At 37.2% G+C, this 20,235-nt stretch overlaps 2 protein-coding genes across 2 annotated transcripts; one reads left to right on the forward strand and one right to left on the reverse strand.

Annotated features, from left to right (window-relative positions):
* Window positions 1–3,880: 3,880 nt before the first annotated feature.
* Window positions 3,881–6,283, forward strand: LOC126588205 (protein FAF-like, chloroplastic). Its single transcript, XM_050253278.1, has 2 exons — window positions 3,881–4,053; window positions 4,202–6,283. Exon 2 carries the CDS (start codon window positions 4,295–4,297, stop codon window positions 5,894–5,896), a length of 1,602 nt encoding a protein of 533 aa, XP_050109235.1. The 5' UTR covers window positions 3,881–4,053; window positions 4,202–4,294; the 3' UTR covers window positions 5,897–6,283.
* A 4,610-nt stretch (window positions 6,284–10,893) lies between these two features.
* LOC126588905 (uncharacterized) lies at window positions 10,894–16,973 on the reverse strand. The gene is made up of 9 exons (XM_050254056.1): window positions 16,806–16,973; window positions 15,769–15,859; window positions 15,611–15,671; window positions 14,901–14,978; window positions 13,815–13,888; window positions 12,425–12,538; window positions 12,230–12,337; window positions 11,242–11,280; window positions 10,894–11,140 (listed from the first exon to the last, which is right to left on the reverse strand). Exons 1-9 carry the CDS (start codon window positions 16,877–16,879, stop codon window positions 11,054–11,056), a joined length of 726 nt encoding a protein of 241 aa, XP_050110013.1. The 5' UTR covers window positions 16,880–16,973; the 3' UTR covers window positions 10,894–11,053.
* Window positions 16,974–20,235: the final 3,262 nt, after the last annotated feature.

Below are 20,235 nucleotides of genomic sequence, written 5' to 3' on the forward strand. Positions count from 1 at the left end.
GGTTTGATCGGTGAACCATTTCGTTGGGTAAGAGTTTCAGAAGAAAAAAAAGTTGCCAATTGAAAATTTTGGTGGAAAAATTGGTGGGAAATACAGTTCACCCGACGAGAACCCAAGAATTTCGTCGAGCAAACCCAAAATTTGAAAGGAAATTTTATTTTTTCTAGAAAAAAATTGAGGGGGAAATTTAAGCCTTGCTTGACAAAACTTTTATTTTGCCCAACAAATTTTGTCTACTTTGCCCTACAAAATATATGATTTTCGTGCGGCAAAGCCTAACAATTTGAAAATCCCCAATGAAATTTCTTTTGCAATGGCTAAATGATCGTCGAATTTGATGATCAGGTGTATTCAATGTGGGTTTTAACCCTCAATTAGCATCTTTGGAAAAAAATCACCTAAAACAAAGGTGATGTAACTGTTAAATCGTGACGCTATAAGTTTGTAACCATCCAACCTTTTGCCTCAATCCCAACTCCTTGAAAGTTTATTTTGTTGATTTTTTGCATATGAGGTCTCGTACTATATTTAAACAAGTTTAAGGGTTGAATCGTTGAAATTAATTTCGTAGAGTGCGTATCCACACAATGCAAATGATTCAACCAACACAACTTTTTCTATAGTTTTATTAGGTGTAATGTATCGTTTTGTAGTAATTACTGTTATTGTAATATTTTTAATTCATGATCAAATCCATTCTTCTAGGGTCGAGGAGTGTAGTTATAGAAATTCATTGAAATTGGAGTTAATATAACCGTTAAATATTGATTTTTCGTTTCTAATCGTCAAAGGATTTCGTACCATTACCTAATCTCCGAATGTTTGTTTGTGATGATTTTTAGCGTATACAATCTTATAGTATATACAAACTATATTAGCAGCTGGATTGAGAAAATTAATTTCTCTGACTGTAAAAATCCTCAAAGGAATTGAATTTGTGAAATTTGCCAAAACACTTGCCTGGAGGGATTTTGGTCGGTTTGCTGAATGAATATGTACTATAAGCCCTAAACCCTAATGACTTTAACCAACGGAAGGTTTAGATTTCCGTCAGGCAAGACTCCTTTACCCTACAAATCTTTTGGATTTCGTCGGGCAAAACTTCAATTAATTTTTTCTAAATAATAAGATAAATGGGCCTATGAACTTAGAGTATACATACCTTTTCTTTAATTTATAATTAAGAGATAAATACATACCTTTTCTTTAATTTACTTACAATCCAATCAGAAACCTACATCATCAAAATTAATTGATTACACATTGAAATAAAAAAATTATTCAATAAATTAAAAGAAACTAACCTTAAATTATTTGGAAGAGAGAGCGAGAGAGAGAGAGAGAGAGAGAGAGGGTTGTAGCAGAGATCAACCAGGGAGTGAGGGAGGGAGGGTTGCAACAGAGAGCAGCCGGGGAGGGCAGAAAAAGAAAAGAAGAGGGGAGAAAGAGGAAATCACGTACCTATTTGATGAATAAGGTTTTCCCGACGAAACATTTTGTTTGGTAACTACAAAGAAAACGTCGAGCAAGGGTTTTGCCGGTGGATTTTTTACACACGTCATTGTGAGCCTTTGCCTAACAAGAAGAAAACTTGGGACGACAAATTGGGCTGTTGAGCAATGTTAATCTAGACCAAACTGATGGGCAATGTTAATCTAGCCGACGAACATCAGTTTGGTTTGCCAAACCATTATATATTAAGCGCCATGTTTTTCCTCTTGGTGCCAAAACATTGTCCGACGAATTCCACCTTGCCCTAGATAATGTCCATCGCATAAAGGTTTTGAGTAAACCTTAAATTTTTACGTAATTAGATATAAAACACTTTTCGATTTTGACAAAATTTTGTAAGAATAATCTATGAATAAAGATCTATAATATGAACGGTCTAGATCATGAAAAAATATTGTGGATTGGACCCAAACGCGTAGTTAAGGCCATATTAAGTTACTAACTAGCTTGCACTTGAGTGCTCCTATGCTAAAACATACTTAATTTTGACCATCACTTTTTTAAAACATGGTACGATACATAATTAGTTGAATTGGTCCAGAGAGGTATTTTATAGAGAATTTTTGTACAAAGAAGTAATATTATTTAGTTACACAAAACTAACTATATTACCAACAGAGTTTATAAATAATTCTTACACACAATAGTAGCACTTAATTAATAAATAAGTAATGTTAGGGAGACAAAATTTGTGGACAAAATTTGCAAGCTAAATTATGTGTCACCAATAGGAAATGAGCATGTTTATCAATGCTTAAATAATAATCCAATCATCAACTTACATGTCATTTAGTTTACAAAATTTTGTCTGCAAATTTAGTCGTTTTAGCATCACTCTTAATAAAGAGTATATGAGCAACATTATTAGTTTTTTATTCTAAATAGTATATCAGCAAGTGGCCCTTTACCACAGTGGTGGAAAGGAGTTGAGCCATTGCATGACGGCATGGTTTCAAACCCCATTGGTGGCTAATCTAACATTTAACCTAACAAATTCTATCAACAACAACAACAACAACAAAGCCTTATCTCACTAAATAGGGTCGACTCTATGAATCCTAGAACGTCATTGCACTCGATTCTATGTCATGTCTTCGGTTAGATCCAAGTACTCCAAGTATTTTCTTAAAGTCTCTTCCAAAGTCTTCATAGGTCTTCCTCTACCCCTTCAGCCCCGAACCTCTATCTCGTAATAGCATCTTCTAACCGAATTCATAGGTCTTCCTCTACCCCTTCAGCCCCGAACCTCTATCTCGTAATCGCATCTTCTAACCGGAGCATCTGTAGGCCTTCGTTTCACATGTCCAAACCACCATAACTGATTTTCTCTCAGCTTTCCTTCAATTTCGGCTACTCCTACTTTACCTCGGGTATCTTCATTCCTAATCTTATCATTTCTCATGTGCCCACACATCCAACGAAGCACTCTAATCTCTGCTACACTCATTTTATGTACGTGTTAATGCTTCAAGGCCCAACATTATGTACCATAAAGCATTGATGACCTTATTGTCGTCCTATAAAACTTCCCCTTGAGCTTTAGTGGCATACAACGGTCGCACAACATACCGGATGCACTCTTCCACTTCATCCATCCAGCTTGTATTCTATGGTTAAGGTCTCCGTCCAACTCTATATTCTTTTGCAAGATAAATCCTAGGTAGCGAAAGTGGTCGCTCTTTGGTACTTCCTGATCTCCGGTCATCACCCCTAACTCATTTGAGCCTCTGTTCTAACAAATTCTATCGTTTTACCAAAAAATAAAAAAGAAAGTATTTTCTTAAATAAAATGAAAAATAAAAATTAACACTGAAAATGAAATGATTATTGGACCACCTTAAGCTTGCTTAATTTTGAGCAAAACGATAACTTGACGAGGGAGAGGAAAGCTAATAAAGGACCAAATTGAGGGAAATGATCCTCTCCGGATCCCTGTTTGTAGTCGTTGGATCAAATTTCAATGGCACGGATCCACTGATTTGGTGGATTACAAGGAAGTGATCCAGAGAGGATCCCTTTCCCAAATTGAGGACATCCTCTTGAAATCCAAACTCTATGTCTCTCTCCCTCACTGTTCTTTCTTTCTTTCTTTAATCCAACCCACTTTTTCTGAAAGAATAATGTTAGGAAAACTAAATTTGTAAACTAAATTATGTGTCACCATTAAGAATAAGCATATTTATTAACGTTTAATTAATAATTCAATCATTAACTTTTATGTTATTTAGTTTATAAAAATTTTAAGGAGAACTGAAAACCAAATTCGGAAGGGCCTTTTTCATTGGTGGTGTAGGCGGGTCCCAATGCACACGGTTCCAAGCCCTTTTGGCTCCCTACAAATACCCACATTCCTCCGCCCTGTTTTGCCATCATCACCCACACACAACCCACTTATCCTCAAACATCACCTTCATCATCCTCCCTCTCTCTCTCTCTCTACTATTATTCTCTGCTACTCTCGCAACCCTTCACTCCTTCAGTGGTCTCTCTTTACACCAGAGACCTCTGTTGGATGCTTTGTTTCTCTGAATCTCTGATCAGGTAAATTACACAGCTAGCACAGCTGGCTTTGTATTTTCTTATTCACATGAATGCTTTAATTTGCTTTGTAACTTGAAATTTTGTTGCAATCTTCAGCAACTTGTTTTTCTGATTTTCTCTTGTTTCTTCCATCTTTCTATATTCGCAGCTAACACTCGCACAAGCTCCTTCGAATCTTAGCTGATTCAGGGAGATAGGTTCTCTGAGCAAGAGCCTAACTCGCTCGCCATCTTCTCTTTTCATGATGAAGAAGACTATGGAGCAAGAGGTGGTCACTGAGAAGCAAGGGATCGTCACCGTTCTCGGTCCGTCAGACTCTGAAAGAACCAAAGCCGCTTCCTTGCGGCGAACACTGTCCGCGGACATGTCGTCCAAGAGATGGCTGGCTCAAAATGGTTTCTCTCCCATGAAGAAGATTGCGTCATCCGAAGAACTCTGCGGATCCGCAGACATGCGGGACAATTCATCTTCATCGTCCGAAGACGAAGATCATTACCAAGATCAAAGGAAGGCCAAATTCCATACTTGGAGCTCAATTGATGAGCAAGCTCAAAGGCAAAAAAACAAAGCCGAAGCTACAAAGCAGCAGCCGGGACAAGCCGATCTTTGGAGCTCGATTGTATGTCAAAAGGCCAACGAAGAAGAGGCGAGCAAAGTGGCTACTGCAGCGCCTTATGTTCATCCTCTTGTGAAGAAACAATCGAGCGCTTTGACTAAGAAGAGTCTTGAAGTTTGCACTGAAAGTCTTGGATCCGAGACTGGCTCTGAAGGGTTTTCTTCATACCCTACTTCCGAGACCAGTGACATAGAAGTAGTGGAGAAAGATCAGCAAGAAGACCAAGCCGTGGTTCAGCAACAAGAAGAAAAAGAAAAAGAGAAACCTCAGCGGTCAAAAGCATTTGATGAGAACGAATTCCGAGCTGTCAAATACAACTCTGCTGCTAGTAAGAAATTGCCTTCAGCTCGATCTTCCCCTCCACCTCTTTCGTCCTTATCAGGATGTGATGGGGTATCTGTTCACATGAGGACTCATCGCGACAACGGGCGACTAGTCCTTGAAGCGGTGTCTATACCTTCTCCAAATAACTTCCGTGCCGAACGCCATGATGGTCGCCTTGTCCTCACATTTCTCAATGCTACTCCTAGCTCTTGCGAGGCGCCTAAGTGTGAAGAGGTTGCTGATGAAGAAGAGAAATTTAGAGAGGAAGAATTCGAGGAGAATGTGAACTTTGAGGAAGGAGAGGAGGAAAAAGAAAGCGAAAAAAGTGATGGTGATGATGTTGACGTTGATGTTGATGTTGATGAGGATCAGGACGAGGAGAAAGAAAGTGATGAGGTTGAGAAATTGACAAGTAGAGTGGCAAATGTTCACAGGTTAGCATTAATGATGAATAAGCCGATTGGGTTAGCCAATAAGACTCATGGGTGGACTAACAGGTTCAATGAAGTTGTGAAATATGGAGGGGATGAAGAGGAGGTTGAAGTAGTGGAACCAACCCCAATTGCAAAGTCACTCCCTCCACGGCCTGGCCGCCTGGCTCGGTTGATACCTAAGCCACTGGCCACCACAAAAACAGCGGCAGCAGCAGGCTCTTTCAACGCTTACGAGTACTATTGGCGCACCAAGCCTACAACTGCCGCTCTCAACCCTCTTCCGCCACCAACGTCGCAGTCCCTGAAAAACAATGGCTTTATGTCCAAGAATCAGTTGGCAAATGAGCGGCAACAATTGCTTGTCTTGAGAGGGAACAAAGGTGATCATTTGCTTCCCTTTTCAAAGGGTTGCAAAGAGCCTAGAAGATCTCTTCTATTTTGGGAGCCTTATTGCATTGCCACCTCTTGATTATCCAACTCCTCATAGTCCAAGTGATAATCCAAATCCTTTACTACTCACTACCCATTATTAATCTGCTCGATCGCTCCGTCGTTCGCTTTCTCATCCCCTCCATTCTTTAGGGTTTGTGTAGTCAAATAAAAGGAAACACACACAAGGGAGGGAAAAATCTTGATTTAGAAGATCAAACTACGATCTCCGAGAAAGAAAAAGAGAAGATTTCAACAGTGCGAGTCACATGTATAATTTATATAAAATCGCACTGTTACAGTAGCTACAACAAAATCTTGGTGTCATCTTTGACTTGTCGGACTGTCTTGTCTTTCTATGCATTTTATGCGGTTTGTCATCAACTTTATTTGCTTTTATAAAACTTAAGCCAATGAGATTTTAATATGCGTCTTGTCTGCCGTAATTGATATTTTTTTTGGGGGGAACATCATGATTTACTACTCTACATATTTGCTTCTGTTGTTTCGTTTTGGGTTATAAATCGTATGACTGCTGTGATGGATGTATCCCACTTAAAGTACAATATTAGGTAGGCATATAATAAACATATATCTAAAATCAAATTAAATCTTTTTCCAAAGTAAAAGAGGTATTCTTTTTTAAACTAATCAAATTTTAGAGAAGGGGGAATTCCAACTCAAATTCATAGAGAAGAGTTCACTCTAGCAATGTCAGCGTCTGCATGGATTCTCTTCTATTATATACATCTTGCATGCAATAATTATAGGGTTGTATTAAATTTGGGTCTAAGAGCATCTATAAACCAATATGTCAAACTGGCATCAAGACCGGTTATGAGATTCTGGAGGTCTTTTGCGGGTCCTCTTAAAAAAATTGAGTCATTTTTAATCCAAAGTTAATTGCCACTTAATGTTATGATTTAATGGTATTTTGCATCATTTGTGAGTAGATTTGGCGATTTATTACACGACCCTTTAACACAATACGTAAACGACACAAAAATAACGAGTTTCTGGTCAGCACGATAACTAATCAGGTAGTTATCGGGTCACACGAATAACGGGTCCTTAACAGATTTACACGAGGATGACAAACGGGTAATCTATTTTGACATGTTAAGGAAAAAGTTATATTGATGATTTTTATTTTTTAAACTACTAAAAAAACTTACTGTGAAATACAATAGTCATAGTGTATATGTATATATTGTATATTAAATATCTATTATTGTATTATTATTCTATATAAATTTAAAAATTTTAAATTTTATTTATTTATTTATTTTTATAGTATACTATGGACAAAGAGTGAGATTAGAAATTATAAAACACATTAAAAATAAAAATATCAACTAATTTAAAAATACCAACACATTAAAAAATCATAATAATTAATTTACAAGTGCAAAAAAATGTGAAAAAAAATGCAAACACTCGTAATCACATCATGTACGCTTTGAGGAGGGGTACATTGTCGTTTTGAATTTTAAAAACCATACAAACCCTCATGAATAATATTTAAGGGAGTTCAAAATAGATAACATCCATCTGAAAATTGTGAAAGCATATATAAACGCTCGTAATTGCATCATCTACACTTAGAAGATGGTTACATGGTCGTTTAGAGTTTTAAAACCCTCCAAATCTCATGAATAGTATTTTGAGTGCAAAACTAATATATCAAGCCAAAGTTCAAATACCATTCCCTTGGTGATTGATGAAAATTGAAAGGTTTTATTGTCAAAAACGTGTAAGATTCCTCAACCTCAACCTTGAAACACAACTCCTTTCATTTTGCATATTCTTGAACATTTGGTATATAGTAGTAATGTACTAATGTTTTTTCATTAGACTCTTACTTTGGGGTATGTAATACTTGAAAGACAAATGTCTTCTTTTTTGTTTTGAAGTAATATTTATATGACAATGTGGTATGCATATACTAATTCAGTATTATGTTATCCATTTTTTGGGTCAAATTATGTTTTTCATGTTCATTATTTATTGATTTAAAATATATATTCTTTAATGGGTAACGGGTCAATTTCGGGTCGGATCATTTTACCCGTTTACTTTAACAGGTGTTATATGACATGACCCGTTAAGATATCAGTATGTCACAAAAATGACATGAACACGAAAAATACGACACGAATGCCAAGTCTACTTGTAAGTGAGAAGTTTTAAATTCAAATATCTAACGAGTTTAAAACCAAATATTCTCCTGACTTCTTAGTATAAATATATCTTTGCACTACCATAAATTATCATTTGGTCAACAATATTTTGCTCAACAAACTATAATTCATTCGATAAAGAGTATTACGGAATACAATGATTCGTCAGCCAAAACTGGTCAATGTTTTGGTTTCTTCAGAGGCTTTTGCCTGACGTACAGAATTTGATGGGCAAAGTATACTTCGTCTGTTAAAGTGTTCATGTGAAGGAAAAAACTTGGGGTGTAATATGACATTCTTTGAACAACGAACCTTGAATCTTTGAACAACGAAACCATTCAGGTTTCGCCACTAAAAGGTGTACTTTAGGGTTTAAGGTTTATATTTAGTCGGGCAAAAATGAGAGACATGATTGGCATATTTAATTCCTTTGATGATTTTTGTAGTCTATAAAATTAATTTCAACAATCCAACTGCCAAATTTGTTTGTATATACTTCAAGATCACTTATGCCAACAATCACCCAAGAAAAACTTTAGAGGATTAGGTAACGGGATGAAATCCTTTAACGGTTAGAAATAAAAAATCACGATTTAACAGTTATTTTAGCTTCGATTTTGATGATTTTTCATGAGTACACTCCTTGACTCAGAAGAACACAATGAACAAACCCGATAATCAATTTAAAATATTTACACTAGTGGATACCACAAGATCTTACATTCTAATTAATGAAAGTTTAGAATAAACTCTAAGTGTTTGTTTAATCTATTGTTTTCACGGGATATGCAATCTACGAAACTAATTTTAATGATCTAACAGTCAAACTTGTTTGCATATACTCTGAGATTGCATACACCAAAAATCACGAAAAACAAACATTCGAAGATTATGTAACATGACGCAACCCTTTGATGGTTACGAACGGAAACTCTTCGAGTTAGACATATCTAACATATTCTTCCATGGATACATTATCACTAGGAAGGTGTAAGGAATAACGTGTTTGCAAATCTATGGTAATTATAAATTATATAACGAATATAATTTAGATTGATTTTATAGCTACTTGATCAGGGTCTCTAAATCAAATAGCACTGCTCACTATTTTGACAAATTTCATGTCCCTCAATTGAAATTCGAGAGTTTTGGAGAAAACTCTTAGCGGAGTATGAAAGGTTCACCATTACCAAACCTACCACGCAATAATATGATGTTGCCCAGTATTAATAATGACGAGAGAGTAACTCTTGCTCATTTACAACTCTTGTAATTTTTCATTTTATAGCCTTTAGAGAATGTCACCTTACAAGAATTTAATGTTGGTGCCATTGCACTTAAGTTGTTCTTGCCATGCTTAATTTGTGTAGGGGTTCGAGACTGACCTAACAATAATATGGTGTTGGCCACGCTTGTTGCCTTTCACATCATCATGTATGTACATAGAACACCTTCTGTGTGTAAGCACATACATTGAACTTCCCCATAATAGAATGAAGACGGTGTATTAGTCATGAACGATTGGAGCCTACCATGGTAGAAGGCCACGGAAGAGTGTTCTAAACACCCTCATGCTTGTCAACTTAAAGTTAGCTTGGTTGAGAGGTTTTTGGTCTCATCACATACAAATAAGCATTTTAATCTCTTTAAAATAATTTGATCTTATTACAACTATCAGTCCATATGATTGATTTATTAGCATATGATACTCCCACTAATTGTGTTAAACAGTTCTTTAAGCGAGAATGTATAGTACTACTAACGAAAGCTTTGCATTCTATAGTGGTACTATCTTAGGCCCTAGGATGATTAAGAACATTTGAGTTGATCCAACACGATCCTAGTGTTGAATCTTGGTCTAGGGAGGGTAATTGGTGTTCCCTTCCTGATAAATGAAGTCAAGGGGTGTCGTTGGATCTCGTGAAGGCGTCGTTGCCCCCTTTTTGATTAATGAAGGGTAGTGTGGACTTGTCACATGCAAATTTGATGACAAGAGCAAATTTTTGAAGGGTGATCAAAGCTCTTACTTGCCCAAAAAGACTAACAAGCAAACGGCTGTTATCAAATTGGGCCTTATTCATACTAAACATGGTGGCTATCAGAGACTTATTGTGGAGGGTGATCTCAAAATTCTCTTTGATTGTCTTCTTTATTGATGATTGATGCCTTGGTGAATTAGAACAATTTGTAGGAACAGTTTAAGCTTAGCTAGTGATTTCTCTTCCTTTCCTTACATCATATTTTTAGACAGACTAACTTTTGGGTTTTTATGCTCCTTGGCCTTGATTGTCTTTTACTTTAGTTATGCTTTGTGCTTTCTCTAAACTAGAGGCTAAACCACCTAGAGAAAATCTTGGCGGCACCAAGTCGTCCTCAATGTGTTATGAGTGAAAAACCTTCCGACCTTTAGGAAAACTATTCACTAGCAACCAATTCGAAACTATGTAACGATTCAGTGACTAGCAACTGAAAATCATTAAAATATTTCGTTTCATTTATGTCGAACTAGATGTCAATCATGAGTCCTATTGTTCAGTAGCAACTAACTGAAATTTTCATACTTTCAGTTGCTTGCAACCAAAATTACCTCTTCTCCACCATTGATTTTAAGAGTAACACATTCCTTGAATTCCAACTGCTGATGTCTAACATTTAAAAAATTACCACACAAACAAGCCCAAAAGAAATATAAACTGTGGTTTGCAACGATTTAGGGTTATTAGCGAGCACTGCAAGTCTAAACAAGTCGTAAACACGTAAGAACAAGTTCATGCGGGGGATTTCTAAACTCTTTTGATGACCTAAACCTAATCGAGGTCCAGAATTCCTCATCAGATTATATTTATACTATACGAGGTATTAGAACAATATATTAATCATATCTCACATGGACACAACAATACTCCTGTTTACATATAAGTCAAAGATTCATACTCATCTTCCACATACCAGGCTTTCGAATATCTGCTTCTTTAACCAATGCAGCAACCTACAACGACCCTCAGGCCAAAACAAAATCAACCTCGTTTTACCGGCCTTTGAACGTAAGATTTGTTAGGGTCTTCGGTCTTGAGCTTAGGAGGTCGAATTTCTCCCTTTTTGGCCTGCAAATGAACCCAAATAACGCAATCGGTTGTTTTTAAATTTTCCAAGACTAAAGACAAATTGTTGCTTATAACAACGTAACTAAATCAGCACAACTTACCTTCTTTCCACCCTTCATAAAATCCCTCCAGCTCGAAACCTAATCATGAATGTGATGAGGAAAGTGAACAAATGTTAAAGGGGAGCCAGCTAGCTAGAAATAATTTTAAAAATTAGAATTCTGACTACAAAAAAAATTAGTGTCATTCAACCTAACCACATTTTAGGAAAATTAAGTTGATACTGCAGTTTCATCTCGAATTACTAATGGAAAACTGTTAAAGTCAAGATGAGGGTTGATTAAGAAACTGTTTGAGAAACGATTTGCATAGAATTTGGAAGAAATATAACTGCAACCATTCGACTCACGGGACAAATATGAATTCAAAGCAACACCAATGGCCATCTCCCCATGATAATTCACATGCATTTGGGGCAATACAAAGGATATTCCAAGGCCTTTGAGGAATAATTTATTTCAAGATACAACATACATTTCAATGGAGATTGCTAAAAAAAAATTGAGTGGCACTGGGAAATAATAAGAGGAATGGGTTAGGTTCTCAGGGAACCTGAATAAACTGCCTTTCACCTTAGACCTTATATATGGTTTGATTCATCAAGGTCATCAATCATGAGACAACCAACAAATAGTGTCTTTCAGGGTCTGGAAATTAAGTACAAGACCTTATTGTTGGTGTAAAAAGTTGGCTCAATACAAGCCCAGATGGATGTGAAGAGAATCCCACATCTGAAAAAGTACAACAACTATCTATAGTTTAAATATAGGTGTTCCACATCTAATAGCACCGAGGCCTTTTGAGATAAAACCTCACACCTGAGGTCCATTGGGCTTGGTGAATGGGTCTAGGTGGTTAAGTGGGGACAATACTGGTGCATGGCGGCCTTAGTAGTGGACACTTATGGAGCCCGTGACACAACACCTATTGCGTTGGAGATGGCTAACAACCTCATATTGTAAAATCAGGCCTGACTACACACATTTTATGCTGTCCAACATAGGAAAAAGCAAGAAGATAGAAACAAACCCTCTGTTCTCTTGTTCCTTCCCATTGTTCCTCATGCTCCCGTTTCCTTTTCCACATCTCTTTGGTTTCTTCTTCATCTTTTTTCAATCTACCTTCCTCTTCTGAAATCTAAATGAGAATGAAGACCAAGAAACCTATTTTAGGGAACCTTCAATAAGCATAACTCAAAAACAATATTTCCAGCATGTTGCATACCCTCATTTGCATTTTTCTCCTTCGCCATTCTTGTTCTGTTAATATATCTCGAACCTTCATTTTGAGTTCTTGCTGGAACTCTTCTGACTGTTCATACTGGTGCTCGTATTTTCCCTGTATCATATATAAAAGAGGCATAATGATTAGTAGGTTGTTTCCCAACAAAGGAACAGGAAAGGGCAATAGAAAATAACTTCTTGAATTACTACCCCTATTTCTAAACACTTCCATTACCTGCCTCATAACAGGGAAGAAATTATACAGTAAAACCTCTGTAAAGTAATACTCTATAAAGGAATAACCTCCTTAAAGTCATAAAAAATAATGGTCCTAACTTGGGACTAATTATGTATAGTAATAAAGATGAACTAAAATATTTTTCTAAAAGTTGTTTGGGACAATGCTTTAGTTTTTAGAGCTGATGTCAAGTCTTTGAGCTTGCGAGTACATATGTGCAAGAAATAAAATACTTGGCACCCAAGGAATCCTATTTAAGAAATACAACATTCATTCATGATAAATAAGTCAATAAATAATATTTTTTAACTACACCTCTATTAAGTAATAACCTCCTTAAAGTTATAAACTTGGTTTGGTCCCAACTTTGACTTTATAGAGGTTTTACTTAACTATGATAAAATGAATTTAATGTAACTCAGTAAACAAAGAAGGAACTATAATTAACAAGGCAGATAAACTGTATGCAAAGAAAATAAACCTGAATAGGTTTTCAATACCCTATGCTAACAAAGATACATAAAGAGTACTTTGTCTCGCATTTCACAGAAAACCTGACTCATGAATTTTTTATTTTTTTTTAATTTTAATACATAAGTAACAGAAATTTTAATTAGAAAATAATAAGCAGTACAAATTGAACAAGAAGTTCATTTCTGAAAAAGAAAAAAATACAAACATGAAACCCGCAACAAGGAAACTCTATCCTGATAGGAAATCAGAAAGACGCTAGAATTTTCAAAGAACTACAAAACAGCGGCTTTCATATCTGCTAAAATAACAAGAAAACTTCTATCTTTTTACTTTAACTCATGTGATAAGATTTATTATCGGAATTTTCTGTAAAGAGTCATCCATCTAGGCATTTGTTATGGATTTACCCTAAAAATAATGTACAGTAATTCCCAGGACCACTAATGTACTAATTTTGTAACTTCTTTTTAGTTGATATTATTATATCAATTTAGTGGGAAAAGGCTTTGTTGTTGTTGTTGTTGTTGTATTATATCAATTTAATTGCATGGATATATCACAAAAAAAAAAAAAAAAAAAACTTATATCTAATTTGTGAATGATGTCACCAGATTGGTAATAATAAGGAACAAATACGTGCAACCTATGCAAACAACAATGATTTTGGGGTGGAAAATACCTCATCAACCAATGATTTTATTTTAGAAGCTGTATCTTTCTTCAACTGCTTCTTCCTTTTTGCTTTAAGTTCTTCTGCAGTCCACATTAAAACTTTATGAATGTTTTTCCCCCTTCCCAAACACAAACAACCCCGCCCGGAAAGTAAAAACTTGCTAATTAAGAATAGAAGATGCATGGAGGACAATTGCATGATGAATTACTTTAATATTTTAGAACAAACTAATTTATCCAAACCCATATATATATGCTTGCCATGAGATATAGCCAATGAATAGCAATAAATTTTATAGATATGCAATTTCAACACTTCATACAAAATTATCACCAAACAACATTTTTTTCAATTAGCTAACAAAAGATTAACCAAGAGCCCACTGTAGATCAAAGTTTCAAATAACATGAAGTGGAAGGATTTTGCTACAAGGCGTTAAATGTTTTGTGATTGTCCCCTTTAGTGAACACTGTTTGGACATAGCATGCGCTATGCTATTTGTGCAATACTGACTAAGTGTAGGCTATCTGGGCTGTCCCTCTTCAAAATATTAAAAATTAAAAATTAAACTGCCCAAAACCACGTAGATTTGGGCAAAAAATTATAAACCTGTTTAAACCCTTTCTCTTCCACAATAGACATCAGCCACCATCTTCTCCTGTGTCCAATTTAACTCCTCCTTCAACCAGCCACCAAAAAATTAAAACCCTAGAATCCCCAAATCTTACTAATTAACAAGAAAATATACATTATTTTGAGTTTTCGGCATTAACCCACTGCTTGTTCGGATATTTGATTTTTATTTAAGTTTATGGTGTTGTTGAACTTGAATTATATGTATTTTGGTATTATGCATGAATGGTGACATTGTTGTTGAATTACATGTGTTTTGGTTGATTACTAAGCATGAATAATGAAACTGTTGTACTACTATATATATTTTGGTTCATATTATGCTACACTTTGCAAGTCTTGAAAGGCATATGCCTTGAGTAGCAGTACACCCCGCACCTCACTTGATGCCTTCACGATTTCAAATAGAGAAATCTAGGCACAAAGACGTACAAAAAATAAATAAACTCTGTTACTGACCTTTGGCGGCATTTACTTGGCTAATGATATAATCCCTTTCCTGTTGATCAAGTAATAGTTGTTGGGCTTTTGCCAATGCTGCCAAGAAATCAATAACCCATGGTTAAATTTAAGCAAGCATTCAAATTTAGAAATGCAAACGTCCATTAATAAATCTATGAATCTGCATCCATGTTCCTCTGTACAAAAACAAATCATCACCAAACATCAGACTGTCAACAGCTTCCTACCAACAACAGAACGACATCAAATTGTGTCATCTTGCACATCTTCAAAGGAAATACTACCAACCTAAAAATAATACTAACACATATGACAAATTCAACATCTGTTTTTTGGAGCAACCATAACTTCATTGATAATATTTAGTGGTTACAACAAGTTCTGCCTAGGTATGAACAAGATGTCCACAATCTAGGTACAAATACATGCTAACTCAATTACATCGAGGGGACAGCAACAAATATCTCTCTATAATTCAGTCTATGGAGTAACTGAAGCCACCCATAATCATGTCCCTTCATGTATGTTTCCAATATTATGGGTTGGTTATAGGATGAATTATGTCTTACATTCGAATCTTCATACTTGTTTTCGAAAGAAAACTATATATATATTTATATATCCAACTTATGTTTAAAAAATAAATAGAAAGACAACTGTAATAAGCATATTTAAACCAAACACACGGTATACATAAATTTAAGCACCTCCAAATGCCTCCTTAGCCTGTGGATGCTTGCATTTATCAGGGTGAACCATTAAGGATAACTGTAAGAAATTCAAATACAAAAAAGCGTCATCAGTAATAGAAGTAAGAAACCACCAACAAATGGCCATACCATTTTGATTTGAAGGAGGGAATTACCTTACGATACTGCCTTTTGACATCTTCTGGGGATGCATCAAAGGGTAAGTTAAGATACTCAAAAGGATTTAACTTGAAGCAGGAGAGGATCCTACATATTTTTTGAAACACACAGAAAAAGTTGATTAGATATTTGTGACATGCCTAAAAATGTTTGTGTGTGTGTGTGTGTGTATGCACTCTCATGAACTGACACCACCAGATAATTTACATAGTTGATCAATTAGATGGCCAAGAACCAATGCAACTAGATCGGAAAATCAAAAGGAAAAAACAGACCAACAAAAAAAATCCAAGAATATTGACCGCCTACCAATGCCCTTTCTACACACAAAAAAATTAAAAAATCAGCCCATTAGCATTTTTTATGTTCTTCAAACCTTCCCTGCCATGAAGTGTCTCCCTAATGCCATTCTCCATCCCTACCATATCTTGCAATTTCTAAACCAATGTTCTCGAATGGGAAAACCACCGAGCATTACTCCCTCCTATAAGTTATAACTACATGAACCAACCAACCTCTCAAACTATCCATCCCCTTATAAGTTATAAGAAAGAAACGATCATTCTATTTTGTCATTCGACATTCTAAATACAAATTGCGTTACCATCCTTTAGGGAGAAAAAAGAAGACTCACAAACACGAAGTCTCATTTGCTCATTCCGAAGTATTAAACTCCACCAATATCAATCCTCCCCTCACAATTTGCACACTTGCCTAAAATTATATTCGGCAACACGCTCAGCTACCTATGACCCATTAGTCCTTTCTCCAAGAATACTACACAGCCAAACCAGTTATACATATTGAAACCAATTCAATTTGAATCAGGGCAGAACAAATTGCAGCGAAGGGAATTACAATCAGGGTTCCATTCAATTGTTCAATATGATAAATAACCCTATCGCCCGAAAACCTAGTTTATACAATTAAACTGTCACCAAATCCACATACATACATACATACATACATGCAGAGAGAGGGAGAGAGGGAGAGAGAGAGAGAGAGAGAGAGAGAGAGAGAGAGAGAGAGAGACCTGAGGACTTGGTTGTCCCGCTCAACTTCACTCACTTCGGCGAAGAAGTTCTTGAGAAGCAAATCGTCGTCCATGGATGTCTCTCTAAAGCTTCGCCTCGGAGATTGAAATCTCAAGAATAGCCTTTTCAATCTTCCTTCCTCCACTGCCCACCTCTGCTTTTGATTTTAATCCGGTGAGTTGACTCGGCCAACTGCCCAACTCAGTACAAGATGGGCCGTCTCCCCCGGTTGGAAATCTCGGCCCATTTATCAAACGGGTCAGATTTCTTCTAAATGACACAATCTGTGCAACTGAAAACACCGTTGCTAATGCCTCTAGACTTGAATTTATTTACGATACAGTTGTTGTGCCCAAACTTCAACTTATTTATGATATTTTCCATCTGTCATTGCCTCTTGTTCTTGTGATTAATGAAACTTCATTAGGTGTTAAGAAACTCCAATAAGTTCTGAAAAATATGGTGGAAATACTGAGAGCAAGTCGGGCCAACTATTCCTCTGTGGTTCAAACGACATTCTTATGCACAAATTACCTGTTAGAGTTCGTGGAGTACAAACTTGCCTTTGTTTAATTTGTAGTCTAGAATGCTTCAAGCATGATAACTGGTTGCGTTATAATTCTATAATACAAACAAATGAATTTGTTAAATAACATACCTAGCAAAATTAACCAACTCCGGATCAACGTATTGTTCTTATGAATCGTTGCATGAACCTTTTGCGAGGTCTCATCTTAGACACTTCCAAGGCAGCAATATTTATATCTAGTGTATGTTTTGTACGTGAAATCATACACATGTCCTATCTCGCACTCCAATATGTTTCAGGCACATATATCTCATCTCACTACCTCAATGCCAAGGCAAATCGTTTCACGTGAGTGAAACCAATTCTAGCTTGGTAACACTCGTACAAATATGTGTCATAACATTCCATGAAAACATCAATCCCAATGAGTTCTTGCAACTCTTATCTCTAGAAGTGTGACATATCACAACTATCACTAGAGTTACATCTAAGGACTCTGCATTTCGGCAATTGCAAGTAATCATGTACATATTTTGGTTTCCTCCAACTTAGGGACTTACACAAAAACCTCTCTAGTTAATGCAAAACATCTTCAAATTAGTTTCATGCTAAGATATTTGTTTGTACCATACTTGACCAATCCCGAAACTACTAAGCACCAGTCAACGTTATACCGTTAAGGACCTAGAAGAGTTTCCCTCCAACCAGGAGGCCAATTACAGCGCGACACGTGTCGACATCAGAAGCCAATCATAGCGCGACACATGTCAACATCAGAAGCCAATCACAACACAACACGTGTCAATGTCAGAATGAAACTAGAAACTCTCTTCTATAAATAGGGATCATTCTCTCACAATATTTCCGAATGTCATTTGTACTAAATCATTCACTAGTACTCACTAAAGGAGAGCTTGAACCTATGTACTTGTGTAATCCCTTCACAATTAATGAGAACTCCTCTACTCCGTAGACGTAGCCAATCTGGGTGAACCACGTACATCTTGTGTGTTGCTTCCTTGTCCCTATCCATTTACATACTTATTCTCACTAGTGATCGGAGCAATCTAGTGAAGGTCACAAACTTAACATTTTCTGTTGTACCAAAGTCCTCACTGATTTTGTGCATCAACATTTGGCGCCGTCTGTGGGAAACAACACTTATTCCCACTATCTTCAGCTTTGTCAAGCTAGTTTCCACCATTCGTACACTCTCTTTTGACTAGGCATCCCTCTCCAACATGGGGAGCGAAGGAAGCCACAGCACACAGAATGACACCCCTCTTACACCTAGTGCGAAACAACGAAAGAATGAAGGAAAAAGGGTTGCTCTTCAAGCTAAAGTCGATGAGCTAGATGCTCAGAACAACAAGATAGCAATGAAGAATGAAGTCCTCCAGGAGTAGTATAAGAAGCTCTTTGAGACGCTCCATGAAACTAGGCGTACTCAAACACACGAGCTCGTTGCCCCTGTGGACATCAACCATCATCTGGGTGCCCTCCAACACGGAGGGTCACATTCCTTCGACATGGGTATCCCTGATGAAGAGCGAGCTAATCATTAAAACATTGATCAACATGAGACATCTCTCAACCTAGCTGCCTCGACCCGAAGCAGGAGAAATGGAGGAAGACACCTCATTGCAGAAGGGTTGGAAGGATTGAAAGCCGTTTATCGTGACTGCCGAGACTTCCTAAAGCAACGTCGAGAGAATCCCCTTCATATATGCTCGAAGATCAATGACCCAAGGGTTCCTGAAAGACTTGGTCCTCTCCCATGACCCAGGTTAGCTGCCAATCTAGGGAAGGAACGACAAGTCCCAGAGGAACATGAATGTACAAGCCACTCTAAGGTATTCCGATAGACTCGCCCTAGAAGTCAGTACGGCGAGTCCAAGGAAAAATCACACGCCTTTGCTCAAACTTTCCTACTCCAAGAGGCGATAGAGACTTACGAAAGAAAATACCAGTGGTACATGACTCCACTCAGGACCCCATTGTCCTACAACTCCTTGAGGAAGTAAACAAGTTGAAGGTCGAACATCAGGCCGAGATACCTGACTGGAACCAACCTAGGTCTGGCCCTCTCATAATGAGGATCCTCGACACCCCCCTTCAAGCAAAGACAAAACAAAAGCTTGGTTTACATCTCTATACTGGAAGGGAAGACCCAATTGAACACCTTAACCTCTTTGAGTCCACCATGGCATATCGGATGCACACCGACGAAGAGCGATGTCTTCTCTTACCCTCCACCCTCTCTGGCGGAGCTCTAAACTGGTATTGCCGTCTTGCACCTGAGACAGTAGACTCATTTGAGGAATTGAGGAAACTATTTGTCTCTCAACACATCTTCCAGACCGATCACTTGCATTCTGCAGATGACTTGTACACTATTCGCCAGAAGCCGGACGAGTTACTACGAGAGTATGCTGGTCGTTTCAGCCATGAGTATTCTCGCTGCGCTGAGGCAGATGATAAGATCGCCCTCAAGGCCTTCACGGCAGGCCTACGTGATTGTTTCTTCAAGTACATGATCAATGCCAACACTTGGAAGACTTACTCTGAAGTGATGGCACAAGCTTACAACTATGCCTCCGCCAAAGCAAGGACATATCAAGGGAAACCCCCACAACCACCCATTATCAGCAAGTAGAGAGTGGAAGTCAGATCCAACCAAATGAGAAGACCTCGACCTTCCAAACGGCAGCGGTGCCTCCCCCTACCTTACTTAATACTTTGCCAAGTCAACAGACATATCAATCTCAGGGCAAAAGGAAAGATTTCCATCCTTACCAGTCTCATTTTAGTAAAAGGAATAAAGGACACTACTACGATACCCAAAGGTATCGCCATGATAATCCCCGACCCTAGGCAGTCAACATAGTGGGTCAAGCACG

The sequence above is a fragment of the Malus sylvestris genome, chromosome 11 (genome assembly GCF_916048215.2).
Source record: "Malus sylvestris chromosome 11, drMalSylv7.2, whole genome shotgun sequence".
Classification (NCBI taxonomy): Eukaryota; Viridiplantae; Streptophyta; class Magnoliopsida; order Rosales; family Rosaceae; genus Malus; species Malus sylvestris.